This window comes from Myxocyprinus asiaticus, chromosome 5, assembly GCF_019703515.2.
Source record: "Myxocyprinus asiaticus isolate MX2 ecotype Aquarium Trade chromosome 5, UBuf_Myxa_2, whole genome shotgun sequence".
Classification (NCBI taxonomy): Eukaryota; Metazoa; Chordata; class Actinopteri; order Cypriniformes; family Catostomidae; genus Myxocyprinus; species Myxocyprinus asiaticus.
Window position 1 is genome coordinate 4,704,818 of NC_059348.1, and position 18,487 is coordinate 4,723,304.

The 18,487-nt window shown below is 35.5% G+C and overlaps 1 protein-coding gene and 1 pseudogene across 2 annotated transcripts in view; both read right to left on the minus strand.

Moving 5' to 3' along the window:
- LOC127440736 (oocyte zinc finger protein XlCOF6-like) overlaps positions 1-7,142 on the minus strand; it is a 29,141-nt gene extending 21,999 nt beyond the window's left edge. Inside the window, exons 1-2 of one of the 2 annotated variants that reach the window (XM_051697540.1) lie at positions 7,078-7,142; positions 1,760-2,005 (exon numbers count right to left, since the gene is read on the minus strand). In XM_051697540.1, the coding sequence (XP_051553500.1) occupies positions 1,760-1,844 (85 nt within the window). In that variant the 5' untranslated portion in view covers positions 1,845-2,005; positions 7,078-7,142. Of the gene's footprint in view, positions 1-1,759; positions 2,006-6,988 lie in introns of both variants that reach the window. The other variant, XM_051697541.1, reaches the window with a different exon arrangement.
- Positions 7,143-12,412: 5,270 nt separating this feature from the next.
- On the minus strand, positions 12,413-17,388 carry LOC127440729 (oocyte zinc finger protein XlCOF6-like; annotated as a pseudogene).
- Between the last annotated feature and the right edge of the window lie 1,099 nt (positions 17,389-18,487).

Here is an 18,487-nt window from a genome sequence, read left to right on the forward strand (position 1 = left end):
AACTATTCTTTCGACCACTAAAGATAGCTTCACTAATAATACTCCAGAATTGTCTCACATACTCAGTAAGCCAAAAAGTCTAGAAGAACTTGATGTAACATAAAATATATATACAGTATTCCCTAGCACTCTGGATAGTGTCGCCCCACTTCGATTAAGAAAATTAAAGAAAAAGCCCCGGACCATGGTATAATGATCACACTCATGCTCTCAAGAGAACAGCTCGGAAAATGGAGCGCAAGTGGAAGAATACAAAATTAGAGGTATTTCGTGGTGCATGGAATGATAGTGTCTGTAGCTACAGACAGGCACTAAAAGCTGCCAGGTCAGCATATTTAGCAAACTCATAGAAAATTACCACAACAATCCTAGGTGTTTATTCAGTACTGTGGTTAAATTAGTTAGGAATAAAGAATCGACTGAACCAGATATTGCATTGCAGTACAATAGTAATGACTTCATGAATTTATTTACTGACAAAATTTAAATAATCAGAAATAAAATTAGAACTATGCAATCAACTGTCACAGCACCTAAGAAAACAGGGTCTCATAATTTTCCTCATGAGCAACTTCAATCCTTCATGGTCATAGATCATGAAGAGCTAACAAAACCTATCAAAAAAATCAGAAGCCACGACATGTATGTTAGATCCGATACCAACTAAGCTCTTAAAAGAGGTGTTCCCTATAATCTCAGAACCTCTTCTTGATCCTGGAGAATTGGCTAATTACAGATCGATTAGGGGCACTTAGTCAAAGCCCCTAAAATCGAAATGCCATCGAGAATCTGTAGAATGACGTCCATAAATGTTCACCAGGCAATTTGCCTGAGCTCAAAGAAATCTGCAATGAACAATGGGGAAATACTACACAGTCCCAGTGTGAGACATATTCAAGAAGACTCATGGCTGTAATTCAAGCAAAAGGTGGTTCCTCCAAGTATTAGCTCAAGAGGGTGTTCACTTAACAGATAAGGGCATTTTATGGTTAAGGCCAAAGTATTTTTTTTTCACTCATATATTGTGGGTTACTGTGTTTAAATAAGACCGAAACAAGTCTAATTGTACATACGTTTTAGGCTGCAAGACAACAAATGGTGAATATTTAGAAAGGGGGTGGTGAATTTCTATATCCACGGTAAGAGTAAAGTCATGTCAATCTACCTCAGGGAATAACTTTGGGTATCGTGCTAGCTTGCAATAGCTGAAATTGGTTCGATTTAACTTTGACTGTTGTGTGCCTCCATGAACTTAAGCAAATTTTTCATCAACCAGCATTTACAGTAAATGAAATTATACTAGGATAATATCTCATGAACACTGCTCTTTCTCCATGTCAACTTTTTCAGTTACTTGAATTTAAAGTAATGGTTTCTGTTTAATTTTTGTTTTGTTTTTTCTTTTTACTTTCTGCCAAAAACTAAAATTGCTACTAAAATAACTAAAATAACATTTTCATCTTAACTATCAGTTGCCAAAAGTTCTGTGCATCCCTGTGTGCTATTGTTTTAAAAATGATGCCATGGCAAAACAGAGTTTCAAGGCTTAAAAATATGGAATTTGTCATTGCCTTCAACAATAGAGAAACCCATTTTGATTCATAATGAAAAAAGTGTTACTTAGTAAATTATAGCATTGCCCTTTATTGTAAATTCAACTGTAGAATTGAACTATTAAAACCATCTGTAGCCCCTAGTTACATTAATGCTACACAGATAGTAAGAAGTCATTAATGAAGAATCAAGAATAGACACAAACCTATTTGTTCCTCAGTTTCATCATTTTTCACTCTGTGTGGTTCTGGATAACCCATGTCCTCTCTCTCCTCTTTAATAAAATCCATCTTTGCAGTAGTGTGTCAGAAATTGTTGACACACTAAAAGTTTGTCCTGCACTTCTGGAAACTCTTCTTCAATTCAAAGATGACAGGAATATTCAGAGCATTTATTGGTGAATTGCTTCGAGGGGGACTTCACAATCACTGTGTTGTAGCGACGACTGGACCTGCCAAAAGTACAAATGTATAAATGTCAGAATTTCTGTATTGGTCCACACATTTACTTACATATATATATATATATATATATATATATATATATATATATATATATATATACACACTATATTGCCAAAAGTATTCGCTCATCTGCCTTTATACGCATATGAACTTAAGTGACATCCCATTCTTAATCCATAGGGTTTAATATGACGTCGGCCCACCCTTTGCAGCTATAACAGCTTCAACTCTTCTGGGAAGGCTTTCCACAATGTTTAGGAGTGTGTTTATGGGAATTTTTGACCATTCTTCCAGAAGCGCATTTGTGAGGTCAGACACTGATGTTGGACGAGAAGGCCTGGCTCACAGTCTTCGCTCTAATTCATCCCAAAGGTGCTCTGTCGGGTTGAGGTCAGGACTCTGTGCAGGCCAGTCAAGTTCTTCCACACCAAACTCGCTCATCCATGTCTTTATGGACCTTGCTTTGTGCACTGGTGCGCAGTCATGTTGGAACAGGAAGGGGCCATCCCCAAACTGTTCCCACAAAGTTGGGAGCATGGAATTGTCCAAAATCTCTTGGTATGCTGATGCATTCAGAGTTCCTTTCACTGGAACTAAGGGGCCAAGCCCAGCTCCTGAAAAACAACCCCACACCATAATCCCCCCTCCACCAAACTTCACAGTTGGCACAATGCAGTCAGACAAGTACCGTTCTCCTGGCAACCGCCAAACCCAGACTCGTCCATCAGATTGCCAGATGGAGAAGCGTGATTCGTCACTCCAGAGAACGCGTCTCCACTGCTCTAGAGTCCAGTGGCGGCGTGCTTTACACCACTGCATCCGACGCTTTGCATTGCACTTGGTGATGTATGGCTTGGATGCAGCTGCTCGGCCATGGAAACCCATTCCATGAAGCTCTCTACGCACTGTTCTTGAGCTAATCTGAAGGCCACATGAACTTTGGAGGTCTGTAGCGATTGACTCTGCAGAAAGTTGGCGACCTCTGCGCACTACACAATCGCTTCCACTTTGTTATAATACCACTGACAGTTGACTGTGGAATATTTAGTAGCGAGGAAATTTCACGACTGGACTTGTTGCACAGGTGGCATCCTATCACAGTACCACGCTGGAATTCACTGAGCTCCTGAAAGCGGCCCATTCTTTAACAAATGTTTGTAGAAGCAGTCTGCATGCCTAGGTGCTTCATTTTATACACCTGTGGCCATGGAAGTGATTGGAACACCTGAATTCAATTATTTGGATGGGTGAGAGAATACTTTTGGCAATATAGTGTATATATACACTACTGGACTAAAGTTTTGAAACACTTGACTGAAATGTTTCACATGATCTTAAAAGTCTTTTGATCTGAGTGTTTGAAATTAGTTTTGTAGACAAAAATATAATTGTGCCAACATATTAATTTATTTAATTACAAAACTAAAATTTAATAATAAAAAAAAAAAGTTTTTGAAATTGATGACTTGGACCAAATAATAAAGAAAAGCAGCCAATAAGTGCCCAACATAGATGGGAACTCCTTCAATACTGTTTAAAAATCATCCCAGGGTGATACCTCAAGAAGTTGGTTGAGAAAATGTCAAGAGTACATTTCTGAAAATTCTAGGCAAAGGGTGACTACTTTGAAGATGCTAAAATATAACACAGTTTTGATTTATTTTGGATTTTGTTTAGTCACAACATAATTCCCATAATTCCATTTGTTATTCCATAGTTTTGATGACTTTACTATTATTCTAAAATGTGAAGAAAAAAAAAATTATAATAAAGAATGAGTGTTTCAAAACTTTTGACCAGTAGTGTATATTTTTATTTTTCTGATTTACTGTTTTTTATCTTAACATTTCAGAACATACTTTCACCGTTCTCTCATTATCACTTGTTAAAGAAATTACAAATACCAAATAAATGTAACCAAAAAAAATAAAATAAAAAAAAAATGGGGGAAAAAAAGAAAAGAAAAATGGGGGAAAAAAAGAAAAAGAAATGAGAAAAATTAGAAACCTCCTCAACTCTCATGGGTCTGTGGCTACAGTCATTTGTAGAATAATGTTGATAACCACAAAAATGAACTTTGAACATCCAACATTTTCTTTACAAAAAGAAGCAAATATCGAGGTTACAGTGAGGCAGTTACAATGGATTAGATTAATGTGGACAATTTTTGGAGGGTTTAAAGGCAGCAACGAACTTGGAACTTTATAATTTTATAAAAGCACACAATAACTATGTTAAAACTCATGCATTACTTGAGCTTTAAAGTTGTTTAAATAATAGTCTTCCCAGTCGTTTCAGGGTTTTTTGACATTACATTGTCATGGCAAAAAAGTTGTAAAATTGTCTTGGTAAAATACATTTTACACAGAAAAGGTAAGCGATTTATCACACTAAAATCATGTTAACATATTGTTTATGTCTTGTGGCTGAACTTTTGAAAGAGTGAGTATTTTAATGTTTACAGATCGGCCACTTTCACTGGAACCCAGATTTTTTTTTTTTTTACTTATCAATCTGAGGTATTTCCTTTTTTGAATAATGGCAAAACCCAAGGATGGATATCTCCAACTGAGTTTGAACTCCTATAATGCCAGCATCCTGTCAGGCCTGTTTTCTATACCAAAGATTCACAAAAGACTCATTGATCCTCCAGGTCATCCAATTGTGGCTCAAACTAATGCTCTTCTATCTCCCTTATCTCAATATGTTGACTTTTTTTTTTATTAAACCTTTTGTTCATTCGTTACCAGCATATATTAAAGATTCTACGGATTTCATTAAAAAAATATAAGATGAACAAGGTTTACCTGAGACATCTTTGCTACTTACTTTGAACATAACTAGTTTATATACAAATATCTCTCATGAGGGGGGACTTTGTGCGCTAAATCATTATCATTCTGGCCGAGGAGATGTGATTCCACCTTCAGAATTTCTAATAGATATGGCTTCACATGTTTTGAAATATAATTATTTTAGTTTCAATGATGATTTTTATTTACAATTGAGTGGGACAGCAATGGGCTTGATTTTTGCCCCTAATTATGCTAATTTGTTTGTGTGTGTTTTTTTTTTAGCATTGTTATGTGTTTAACAGCAATGTTAATCCTTTCCTTTCACGCATCTTAAAATGGTATAGATACATTGGTGATGTATTTTGTATTTTTGTGGGGGATCTTAACAAAATTCCTGATTTTGTAAAACTTCTAAATGGTTTTGTGCAGAATTTGAAGTTTAATTTGGAAGTGAGTTCAGTACGTGTCCATTGTCTTGACATGTGGGTTCAGAAAAACTTAGGGAGTCTCATTACTACCTTATTTACAAAAGACACTGACTGAAATACTCTTTTGCTTGCCTCCAGTTTTCACCCTACTCTTCTAAAAAAGGGTCTTCCTAAAAGTCAGTTTGATAGATTGAAGAGGAGGATATGTCACTCTGATTCAGATTTCCCAGATAATGAAAAATACATTTCTGTCATCCGCGAACTGGTAAAAGGTATTCAATAAACTCTGTTATCACCTGTTCCTCTATCCATGTTGTGTATTTGATTCGTCGCCCTTTTGGTCTTGGATACGTGGAAAAAACATCACGTCAGTTAAAACAACGAATTAGTGAACATAAGTGTTCGATCAGGAGAAAAGATCTAAATTATCCTGTCACTGCTCATTTTGTTGAATTTAATCATGATGTCTCCTCTTTGCGCTTTTGTGGCATCAAGAGTGTTAAGATGCCACCAAGAGGAGGCAACGCTGAATTGATTTTGCAGAGACCTGAGATTTATTGGATCTACACACTCCAAACCTCATCACTGATGGGACTTAATGATGAAGCCTTGTTTAATGTGATGCTGTAGATATACTGTAGATAAAGTTTATTCCATGTATATGTATGTGTGTGTATACGTATGCATGTATCTGTATATACGCATATATATGTATATGGAATATAAATTAAAGAAAAGGATCTGTATGTAATGGTGTGGGTTACCTTACTTGAGCAATTTATTATATGTATTTGGGCTGCTGTATATGTGATGTTTTTCCCTTTTCTGTATTTATAGGCATTTTCTAGATGTTCTCTATTTTATTATTGTCATTGGTTGTGATGTCAAGGTCATCAGATGTGTTGATTGGTCATGACATATTTTAAATTTGGTGCTGCTGCACTCTGTTTGTAAATGCCTGATGAAAGTCAAGTGACCGAAACGTTGCTTAGTAAATTTTGATACTCTTTGCGAGCCAGGAGTGTGCAGATGTTTTCCATTTCATTGGCTTTGCTACAGCTTGTGTCCGATGCACCTATCAATTACTTCTCAGGTGTGTGCAGTTAGTTGTTTATTGATTGCTTTAAAAAAATAAAAAATAAAATAAAAAAAGGTCAAGTCAAAATTTTCATGGTAATCAATTTTATGCCACAAATTCTGTTGATTGAGCTTAACTTTATTTAACTTTTTATTTCGTATTAAACACAAAATATTACTTTAAAGCTTCTGAATCATTGCCCTTTGTCATTTACTGAGAACACCCTCCTCGGTAATATTGTAAAAAATCATTTTAAATAATGGTTTGCATCTGTTTGTTAAATTGGCACATATAACTACTAAGAAAGAAACATACATACATAAGAAAATACAGTTATTTCCAGGGCTGCACAATTCATCGAATTTAAATCAAAATCATGGCATGGACTTGTGCAATTATTAAACTGTAAAATGATGAGGCTAAATTAAATAAATAATTAAATTAAATAGACAGGCAGAACAATAGAGTGAATAACAGACATTCAGTGGGTAAAATTAGCCACTACATGGTCTGTGAATGATTTCAAGCTAAAATATTTGTAAACATATAGTAATGATTTTTATTGAAAAATAAAAAATAAAAAAACATTATGAAATACATTTAGCAATGCAAAATGTGTAGATGCGCTTAACACATTTATAAGGTAACAATTATCAGCACTTCACTTACTACAGCAAAATGATGTCCATAACATTTTGTTTGGAACACATCTGTAAAGCTCTGAAGCACTTTTGAACGTGCTGTATCGTTTTATTCACCTTAAATCCTGAAGAAAAAACTGCAACATAACCAGCAGATCAATGAATCTCGGCGCAGCTTTATGGCGTCACAACAACACAAAAACGACGAATCAAAATAAAAGTCATTCCAGACGCCCAAAATAAATAAATAAATAAATACAAATGAATAAATAAAAGTAATTTTACACTACCTATTTCTTCAATCACAAAATACAAATTTACTACCAATTCAATATTTGAACGCATTTTTAAGACCTGGAACAGTATTTTTTAAAATACACATGACAACAGAGAGGAGTGCATTATTTGTTATTAATAACAATAGTAGGCTAGATCTAAATTATATTCTCTTAACAACACACTGGCAACTGACTATCAACCGACAGCCTGAATGTCAATACAGTACAATACAATCTACTGTACATTTTATATATACTATATATACTATTTTTTTTTATTATATAATGTATTCTATATTGTGTGTATTGTATAATGTACACTGTATGTTATTATTTGTATATTGTGTTTTGTGTAATTATGTGTATATTAGATTTTAAATTGTGTTGTGTAAATTTGATGTTTATTGTAAATTGGTATATGTCTCATCACTGTCACGACTGCTATGTTGATCGGAACTGCACCAAAGAATTTCACACACTATTGCACTTGTGTATATGGCTGTGTGACAATAAAAGTGATTTGATTTGATTTGATTTGATTTTGACCTGTCTCATGGCATGAGCATCCTTGCTCACAGTTGGAGGAGAAAGAATGTTAAGACGAGTGCACATTTTTCTACCATGAAGCAACACGAAAGGAGACAGTCCTTTGGCAGAATGCGTGTGACATGGTAGACTTGAAGGAATTCCATGACCTTAGGTTTACAGTTTCCCGTCCAATAGAGCCAAATTTAAGGGCACAGTAAAAATGAAAAAAGAAAAGAAAAAGTTATGTTACTGTGTCACAACACAAAATGCTTAAGCAGGTGCTGAAAAACTGAATTAATAATTACTACAGAAATTAGAAAGATAATATATAAGCCTTCTTAATAAATGACAAAGCACATTAGACACCTTCACTTATAAACTTTTTCAAGTTTATATTATTAATAATTATAATTTAAATTTATGGAGCACTTTTCATTTGCATAGCAGTCTCAAGGTAAATGGACAAAGTAAATCTAAGACAGCAGAAAAGCTTGCTGGTAAAGATGGGTTTATAGATCTTTCTTGAAAGCTTCAAGACAACCTGTTTTACGGAAATGAGAAGTCAGAAGTCAGTTCCACAAGGACCATAGACTGAGAACCCATGGTACGGAGTCTAGTTCTGGGGACATGGAGGGCTGAGCATTGTTGGACATCCAAAAATGTATCTTCACAAAGCAGTTGTTTAGCTTTTGCTAATGCAGAGGAAGCATTAGGCATAGATTTTAAATATAGCTAAGTATCATCACCTATTTTGTGTTAAATTCCACCCAACAGGAGCATGTAGATCAAAAATAGGATGGGACCCAGAACTAACCCCTGAGGAGCACCGCAGGAGACAACCTAGGTCCTAGATCTGGTTACCTCAAGAGCAACAGACTGTAGGCGATCTGAGAGATCTGATGAGAACCACGTTAGAGCAGTTCCTTGCAGTCCACTGTCCTCTTGTCATCTGCACAGGAGGAGATTGTGATTCACTGTGTCAAAAACTGCGGTGAGACCTTACAGAACCAATAATAATGGGTTCAGCGAACCTCAGCGTATCGTTTTCACTTTGACCAGGGCAGTTTCTGTACTGAGGCAGGGTCTAAAACCAGACTGAAAAATCTTGTTAAAATTATGATGGTTCATATGGTTATGTAGTTGTGTTGCTACAACATTTTCAAGGGCTTTGGTTATGAACAGCAGATTAGAAATGGGTCAGTAATTTGACAGTGTATTCTGATCAAGTTTGGGATTTTCAGCAGAGGAGTGATAGCAGCTGTTTTGAGATGGGAGGAAACTGATTCAGATTTAAGAGAGCTGTTCACAATTAGTGTGATGCATGTAATAAAAGCTGGGCATAACTTGAGATGTGTCGGGATGGGATCAAAGATGCTGGTGATAAGTTTCATTTTCTTAATCTGGTCAGTTATGATTTTAGGGGATATGGTGTTAAATTCCTGGAGTTGAGGATGTTAGGCTCTCGATGCAGCAGCCTTTTGTTTTGCAATATTGTGTGCTGGATGGTTTTTATTTTGTCTTCAAAAAGTCCAAGAATGTATTGTATTGAATGTCAGTTGCAGGGAGAGAGTCTGAAGTGATGGATTTCAGGAGATGGTTTATGGTTGGAAAAAAGAGCTCTTTGGTTGCTATGGCCATTGTTGATCAATGTGTATTTGTGTTTTCTTCTTAATAGAGACAATAAAGATGAATATTCTCCCTAAGTTTATTTTACTTTTTCAAAATCTACCAGTTAGTATATCAAAGTGTTTTTAGACAATGGAATAAACTACTTTGTGTGTGTGTGTGTGTGTGTGTGTGTATGTATATGGGATAATAGGCAACCTAGAATTAGTCATACAGTTCTTAAATTGTCAAAGTCTTGGAGGACTAGAATTCCCAAATGTAATACATTACTATAAAGCTGGCCAAATTCAGCCTATATTGATTTGGATGAACGATGAATATAAAGTGAAATGGAGGAAGATGGAAATGTATCAAATGGGGGAACCTACTAGTATATCCCTGTTCCTACCCAAAAAAGCAACACATCTAAATCAATAGATAATATTTGTACTAATAGTACTTTTAGAATTTGGTTAGAAAAAAAAGAAAAATAGTAAAATGAAGAAAGATATAGTTAATTTACAAGAAATTGCTAAGGATCCTGATTTCATGCCAAATAGATTAGATAATACATTTGAGTTTTGGGCAGATAGAGGTCTGAAAATATATCACCTGTTCACTGATAAAGGAATAGATACCTTTTCAAACCTAGCAAAAAAGTATTATTAGCTTCCAAATTCACAAGTGTTTTTAATTATTTACAGAGAAGAAATTAATAAACAGAAGTTAAAGTAAAATAACTAAAGAAAATGCATCCATTTATAAATTATATAATTGGTACATACAACTAATCCGATAAAAATGTTAGGAATTTTAAAGTGCACTTGAAAGAAATATACAGGACACTCTGAATAAAATTATATGTAGGTGGGAGGATGAATTAAAAATACAAATGAATCAGCAAGACTGGGAAGAAATATCATACAATACATTCCATACTATTCAATCCAGTGTTTGCAGGGAATATACTTGGAAGATACAAATGAGATTTTTTTTTTTTTTTTTTTAACATCTGTTATTCACAGTAAATACAATAGCATGGTTAAAGGGTTGTTGGAGAAACTGTGGAGGAAAAAAAGGCTCATTACAGTCAAATTCTATACGAGTGCTCTAAACTGAGAACTTATTGGAATGAAGTGATTAGACAGGTTAATTTAATATTTAACTACACAACAGAAATACACCCAGAAAACGTTATTTTGGGTAAAACGCCACTGTCCTTAAGAAATAAAACTGAACAAAATATATTTAGGGTAATCAGAATAGCAGCTTTGAAACAGATTACAAAAAATTGGCTTAAACCTGAACCCCAACAATTTCAAAGATGGAGAGAAATGATTTCGGAAATATACCAAATGGAGAAAATAACATTTAAAATGAATGATAATAGTCTGGAATGTGAACATAAATGGGATTTGCTTAAAATATAAATGAATTTAGATTGATTGTTTCCTTCAGATTTTTGAACAAAATTTGTTAAAATATGAGGTATGATGTTCAATCTCATTTAATATTTAAAAACAGGAGGTGATGCCTTAACTTTACACTTAATTTGAAATAAAATATTGTTATTTATAGAATATGTTGTGAATGGTTATTTGATATGGTTATTCAAAATAACATCCTGTTTTATTTTTTTATTTCTCTTTCGTGATGTACAATTTGTACATAGTCTTTTGCAAAAAAAAAAAAAAAGCAAAAAAAAAAGAAAGGCTACTATTGATTAATTAAAAAGTGAGCACTTGGAATACTGTATGCAAAAAATGGGTAAGCAATAACAAGACGTATCTGTTCTTTTTGTAAAAGACGTATTTTGTGTACTGCTTATATTGCTCATTGCTTATATTATTTTAACTTCAAGTAAAATAATGTATGTTCATCTCAAGTCTATGAAAGAAAGAAGGGGTCTGGGTGATATTCACCCCATTCCATAGCAATCTTGAGCTATTGATATTTTAAAAACGATAATTTGTTGCAGGTATCATATTAATCCATCTTACTGGCTGTTTTATAGATAGCCTAATATGTTATGCTTATATTTTCAAAGATATTTTTGCTATGGCAGAAGAGGGTAAATAAAAAGCAATTACATTTTAAATAAAATATATTACTCTATCTGCTGAAAATCTACATTTAGATTATCAAATAAACAATATCATGAAGAGTCGATTTTGTGGATTTCTAAAATATTTCACATGGGGGAGTGACTTGATTGTGTCAGAGATGTCATTTTACTCACAGCTGATTGGTTCAGCATCTGTTAGCGATCTGTAATCCAGAACGAAAATTGCTACGAAACAGGTTAGCCGTGTAGCGCAAGTTACTATGGGGATTAGCACAGCCAAAAGCCAACCAACGTTCTTGGTACCTAAAACCTGGGGTTGAGGCAAACTAAACTAAAACTTACCTGGCTAGCCACTGAAATCGGCTTCATGGTACAGGCCTCAGAGATGTATTATCATCTGGCAAAGTTTAGTTAGCTGCTGTCAAAACTATCGCTGTGTTTTGTTTATGCACGTCTAAGTGGCTGTTGTTAAACAGCGCTGAGACTGCAGGGCTGATGAGAGAAACTACTGATGAGAGAGATACTGGAATTTATGAATGAAGACACATACCTCTCTTTGTGTGATTACACCAGGAGAAGACGGACACATCTCACACATGCTGCTGATGATGTCATTAAAAACTAGTTGTTCAGTTCAGTTCTGTACTCACTACAAGGAATTTTTGAAAATGCAGATGTCACTACCTGAGGGCTGGGTACAAATTGCAGCTAAATTTGGTTGTCAGTTCACCTTTTAATGCTTAATTCTGTTCTGTACATGCACAGTTCATTCATTTACGATAGTGACAACCACATTTTCAAAAAACAAGATGGAGGAATTGAAGCAAGACAGATTTGTAAAATGTAATGTCATTTTCACTCAAGGGCCATCTTTGCGCAGCTTCATCACCTCGGAACGCTTGCCGTTATGTTGTTGAAAGTTGATTTATCGATAGTTTTATAATAAAACCTAATAATTCAAGCTGCACTGTTGAAGTATTTGACAATTATAATTTATTTAAACCACAAAGGTGAAACATGAACTAAAACTGTTGTGTCAGATGTGAAATGGGTGAGTCAGGTGCTTCAACAAAAAAGATTTCTTCATTGGATGCTCCTTTTGCTTCTAAGCTCAAGTGTCCTCGGGGTGCTTCCTCCGTCTTCGCCTCCTCACGGTGCATTTAGAGAATTGATGTCCGTAATGATGGTGGACTTTAATCGGTTTCCGAGTCGCGGGCTCAAGGACAGAGGAGCAAGGAAACAAGGATGCACAATTTAATATATAAGAAGCACTCACAGTATCATATTATTTTGCTTTGTCTTTCCAGTCATATTTTTCTTGACTTTTTATCATTGACAGATTGTGACATCAATTAAAATGCCAGACTGTTCTGTTTATGTCTTCTAAGGGGGCTTTCACACTGGTGGTTACTTTCAAAACAGAGAACAGTTTGCGTGAAAAGTAGGCAATTTGAAAGCTGTTTTGCAGATCAAGGTACCAAACCCGAGACTACCTGTAGGAGGTGGTCGGCATACAACAGACAGAGGCGCAAGTTTCAATCACTCTGGTGTACATGACACCAAATTAATAAAAAACACAAATATAGTGACCCGCATTGTGTTTTCCATCATGTGCACATTTGTGATGATGCAAGTTGATGATGGAATAGCACCGGGGTTCGACAGAATTATATGCGAGTCTGAAACCAGACCAACACTGCGGGGGCACAGGGAACTATAGTGCTCGGATTCAGACCAAGCAGCAAATATGTCCAGTGTGAAAACCACCTAAGACACTTCTAAGATAACATACATGCATTCTGCATTCACTGCAACATTTTGACATTTTAACAGTAAATGTCAACCCTCTTCAATCAGGAAGAATATTAAAGTTAATCTCTTAAAGTTAGAGCTGTGTTTGCCAGGTCATATAAAGAACAGATATAAAGAGCAGAAGAAAGACTCTTCTTGCTGGCTATTGATGTGAGCTCCTCTCAGATAATATGATTAAAGCAATTAAAGGGTCAATTAAAATAACACATTTCTAAATCTCTGCACCTCCACTTACATGATTTGTCCTCTCACTTGTTCAGTGAGCTGAATCTTTTTTCTACTCAAGTTTAAGAACTGTAAGAAACTTTTGAAGAATATTATAAATTATTTCTTATGTTTTCAGAAATCACCAAAAATCTATTCAGTTGTGGAAAAAAATAAATAACTTAGTGAACACCAATTGAATTTTATCTTAAGTGAGGTGCTAAATTTGGTCATTCTAATTTAATTACATCAAACTTGGTAGATATCTGTTATATAAGGCCATTTATATGCATTTTTATGCCATTTTTCTGTCTCTATCTAATATTTATCTTTATGTTCCTTATTATTTTTTAACTACAGCCAGCAGATGTAGTGATATGACTGAAGTTTTATGACTGATGTTGCATTAAATAAGTGTTGACCCTGAAGATGAACTTTGCTCACTATGACAACATTGGACATTGCTTTTTTAAATGCATCTGTAAACCAACTGAATGGGTGAAACTCTTCCCACAACAAGTGCAGTGGTATGGCTTCTCTCCAATATGCACTCTCTAATGGGTTTCAAGGTGTCCTGATATAATGAAACTCTTTCCACAAAAAGAACACATGCAAGGCTTCTTGTTTGCATGAGCTGTCAGGTGTCCCTTTAGATGTGATTCCCACATACATTTTTTGCCACAATGATTACATATAATGGCTTTAATCCAGAGTGATTAGCGCATGTGAATTGCGAGATGGCTTGCTTGTGTGAAACTATTTCCAGACTGAGTGCATGTGAACGGCTTCTCTCCAGTATGAATTCTCATGTGACACTTAAAGCTTCCTTTTTTGGCAAAACTTTTTCCACATGGTGGCAGGTGAAAGGATTCTCTCCAGTGTGAATTCTCATGTGAACATCAAGCTGTCCTCTCCCAGTGTAATTCTTTCCACACTGAATGCATGTGAAAGGCTTCTCTCCAGAGTGAAGACTTATGTGCCTCTGAAGGTGTATTTTTTGAGTGAAACGCTTTCCACACTGTGTGCATGTGAAAGGCTTCTCTCCAGAGTGAATTCTTAGGTGCCTTTCAAGATCTCCTTTTTGCATGAAACTCTTTCCACACTGAAGGCATGAGAAAGGTTTCTCTCCAGTGTGAATTTTCAGGTGCCTCTCAAGATCTCGTTTTATTGCAAAACTTTTTCCACACTGAGTGCATGTGAAAGGCTTCTCTCCAGTGTGAATTCTCATGTGACACTTAAGGCTTCCTTTTTTGGCAAAACCTTTTCCACACTGATGGCAGGTGAAAGGCTTCTCTCCAGTGTGAATTCTCATGTGTACCTCAAGCTGTCCTCTCTCTGTGTAATTCTTTCCACACTGAACACACGTGAAAGGCTTCACTCCAGAGTGAAGACTTAGGTGCCTCTGAAGGTGTATTTTTTGTGTGAAACTCTTTCCACACTGTGTGCATGTGAAAGGCTTCTCTCCAGAGTGAATTCTCATGTGCCTTTCAAGATCTCCTTTTTGTGCGAAACTCTTTCCACACTGAAGGCATGTGAATGACTTCTCTCCAGAGTGAAGACTAAGGTGCCTACAGAGGCTTTCTTTTTGTTTAAAACTCTTTCCACACTGAGTGCATGTGAAAGGATTCTCTCCAGTGTGAATTCTCATGTGACACTTAAGGCTTCCTTTTTTGGCAAAACTCTTTCCACACTGGTGGCAGATGAAAGGCTTCTCTCCAGTGTGAATTCTCATGTGAACCTCAAGCTGTTCTCTCTCTGTGTAATTATTTCCACATTGAATGCATGTGAAAGGCTTCTCTCCAGAGTGAAGACTTATGTGCCTCTGAAGGTGTATTTTTTGAGTGAAACTCTTTCCACACTGAGTGCATGTGAAAGGCTTCTCACCAGAGTGAATTCTCAGGTGCCTTTCAAGATCTCCTTTTTGCGTGAAACTCTTTCCACACTGAAGGCATGTGAAAGGTTTCTCTCCGGTGTGAATTTTCAGGTGCCTCTCAAGATCTCGTTTTATTGCAAAACTCTTTCCACACTGAGTGCATGTGAAAGGCTTCTCTCCAGTGTGAATTCTCATGTGACATTTAAGGCTTCCTTTTTTGGCAAAACTTTTTCCACACTGATGGCAGGTGAAAGGCTTTTCTCCAGTGTGAATTCTCATGTGAACATCAAGCTGACCTCTCTCTGTGTAATTCTTTCCACAAAGAAAGCATGTGAAAGGCTTCTCTCCAGAGTGAAGACTTCGGTGCCTCTGAAGGTGTATTTTTTGTACGAAACTCTTTCCACACTGAGGGCATGTGAAAGGCTTCTCTCCAGAGTGAATTCTCAGGTGTCTTTCAAGATCTCCTTTTTGCGTAAATCTCTTTCCACACTGAAGGCATGTGAATGGCTTCTCTCCAGAGTGAAGACTAAGGTGTCTCTTGAGGCTTTCTTTTTGTTTGAAACTCTTTCCACACTGAGAGCATGTAAAAGGCCTCTCTCCAGTGTTAATTTTCAGGTGCCTCTCAAGATGTTGTTTTATTGCAAAACTCTTACCACATTGAGGGTATGTGAATAGCTTCTCTGCAGTGTATAGTATCATGTGACTCTTTAGGTTTCCTTTAAATGTGAAACTCTTTCCACATTGGCACGTGAATGGCTTCTCTCCAGAGTAAAGTTTTAAGTGAGTGTTAAGGTTCCCTTTTTGTGTGAAACTCTTTCCACACTGAGAACAAGTGCAATTTGTTTTGGCTCTTGTTCTTTGAGTTCTTTTTTTTTTAAAATTATTTTCAGTCTGTGAACCACTAGAAGATTTATAATACTGATGTTTCTCATCGTCATTCAGTTCTTGGCTTTCCTCTTTCACTTTCATCAAGTCTAAAATGAACAGTAAATTGTGATAAATGTGAAACAAGAAATACATTTGAACCTTATTTTAATCACTTTAATCAATTACATTTTAAGCCAAGTGTCTGTTTTTATGTTTTCTCTGATATGCTGAAATTTAGTTCGGTCACTCTCATATTAATATCATAAAATCTGGTAGATTCTTCTATTGTTCTATGATTTTCTAATTACAGCTGCCAGATCTAAAGAACTGTTTGAAATTTTGTTACCTTAATGTTCCTCAAGAATCATTGTGAAGAATCAAGAATGAACACCAACCTCTTTGTTCCTCAGGATCTTCATGTTTCACTATACATGGCTCTGGATCACTCAAGTCTTTAATCTCCTGTTTAACAGACTTCATTTTTGCAATTTTATGTCAGTAGACTTCAATGGCTACACTTGGAGTTGTTCCTCTTTGTAAGACATCTTATTCCTCTTTCTTCACCTGTAGGATGATGGGAATATTTCCAGAATTTATAAGTGAATTACAGTAGGAGGGGCTTCCCTGAAGGTTTGAATTGTGATTGCTGTGTGGGTGTGAACTGGCGATGTTGTAAGTTTCTTTTAATTATGTTCTTCTAATTTGCTTCAAATAAGCAACAAATACCCATTTATCTCAGTAAGGGCTGCATAATTAATCAAATAAATAATTGAGATTACAGTTACAGCTGTCGCAATTATATAATCGTGAAAAGTGTAAATTACAGCATTCCATTTAGGTGTGCTCCCATTGCACCAAAGTTTTGATTTCAAATTTTTATTCTAAAAATGTTTTCTAGAAATACATAACAAAATACACTAAATCTATATGTATTAGGAGCTTTACATTCAGCACTCAAATAAGACAGAATACACGACATTTTCTTCAGAATTACACTTTTAAAATACTAATTCTCATGGTCTATTGAATAAAATTGTGCTTAATGTTAAAATGATCATCTTTACATTACTTACAGACAAACAGTATCTCAGGGAAGGCATAAAAGAAAATATTTGATGCACAGAAATGCAGCCCTGTGCTCAGCGTTCTTTTTCCTGCTGTAGTTGAACAAAATGGCAGATGGCAGTACAACTGGTCAGACATTGTTTTCAAAATAAGAGTCCTGTTGCACACTTTCCACCTGGCAGCATTACTTGTGACAATATTGATGAATATTAACTGTAACACAATCCTGTAATTGACAATACCTTTTCCTCAAATCTTTTCCTCAGACAAAGAACTACAATCTCTGTCACTGATCTCAAGAAGGTTTTGACAGACCAACTTTCAGTTCCACATTGCTTACTTTTGTATCTTGGCTTAACCCTTGTGTGTCAGTAAAAAAAGTTACTCCGAGGTCTTTAGAGGACAAAAATGTCAGCGTTAAAAAAACACCATAATAATATTATATTTTAATATTATTTTCCACTTTCAATGAGTCATATTTGTTTTTTTTAGCAACATCAGTCCTGATCATAACTACCAAATATTCATTCATTTTCAGGATTTTAACCCTTTAAATGCCAGTTTGTTTAAATAATACCACTGTTATTTTTCACACACACACACACACACACACACACATGATTTTTATACTGTCCGAACTATAGATTCTATCCCCTAACCTAACCCTACCCCTACCCCTAAACCTAACCCTCACAAAAACTTTCTGCATTTTTACATTTTCAATAAAACATTGTTTAGTATGTTTTTTTAAGCGATTTGAATTATGGGGACACTAGAAATGTCCTCATAAACCACATTTATAGCATAATACCCTTGTAATTACCAGTTTGTAACCTAAAAAAAGTCCTCGTATACCACTTAAACCTGCCCACACACACACACACACACACACACACACACACACACACACACACACACATTTCTCAATACACACATACAAAACACACTCTGACATCCATACCAACACACCCACACAATTGTAGCTGCATCATTTATTCAAATGGCCTGCAGAGCTCTATAATACACCAAACAGATTTTTTGCTTTAATGGCACTGGTATCAAATACTGCAATTTTAATAGGTTTCAATGGGGACATTTTTGTCCTTAAGTTCCTGAGTGTAACTATTTTGTGTACACAGTGTATTATAGATGTATTATAGAAACTGAGGTTGAAATATCAAAATTCCCCCAAAAATACACACCTTTGCAAAAATTTATGCCGTTGGCATT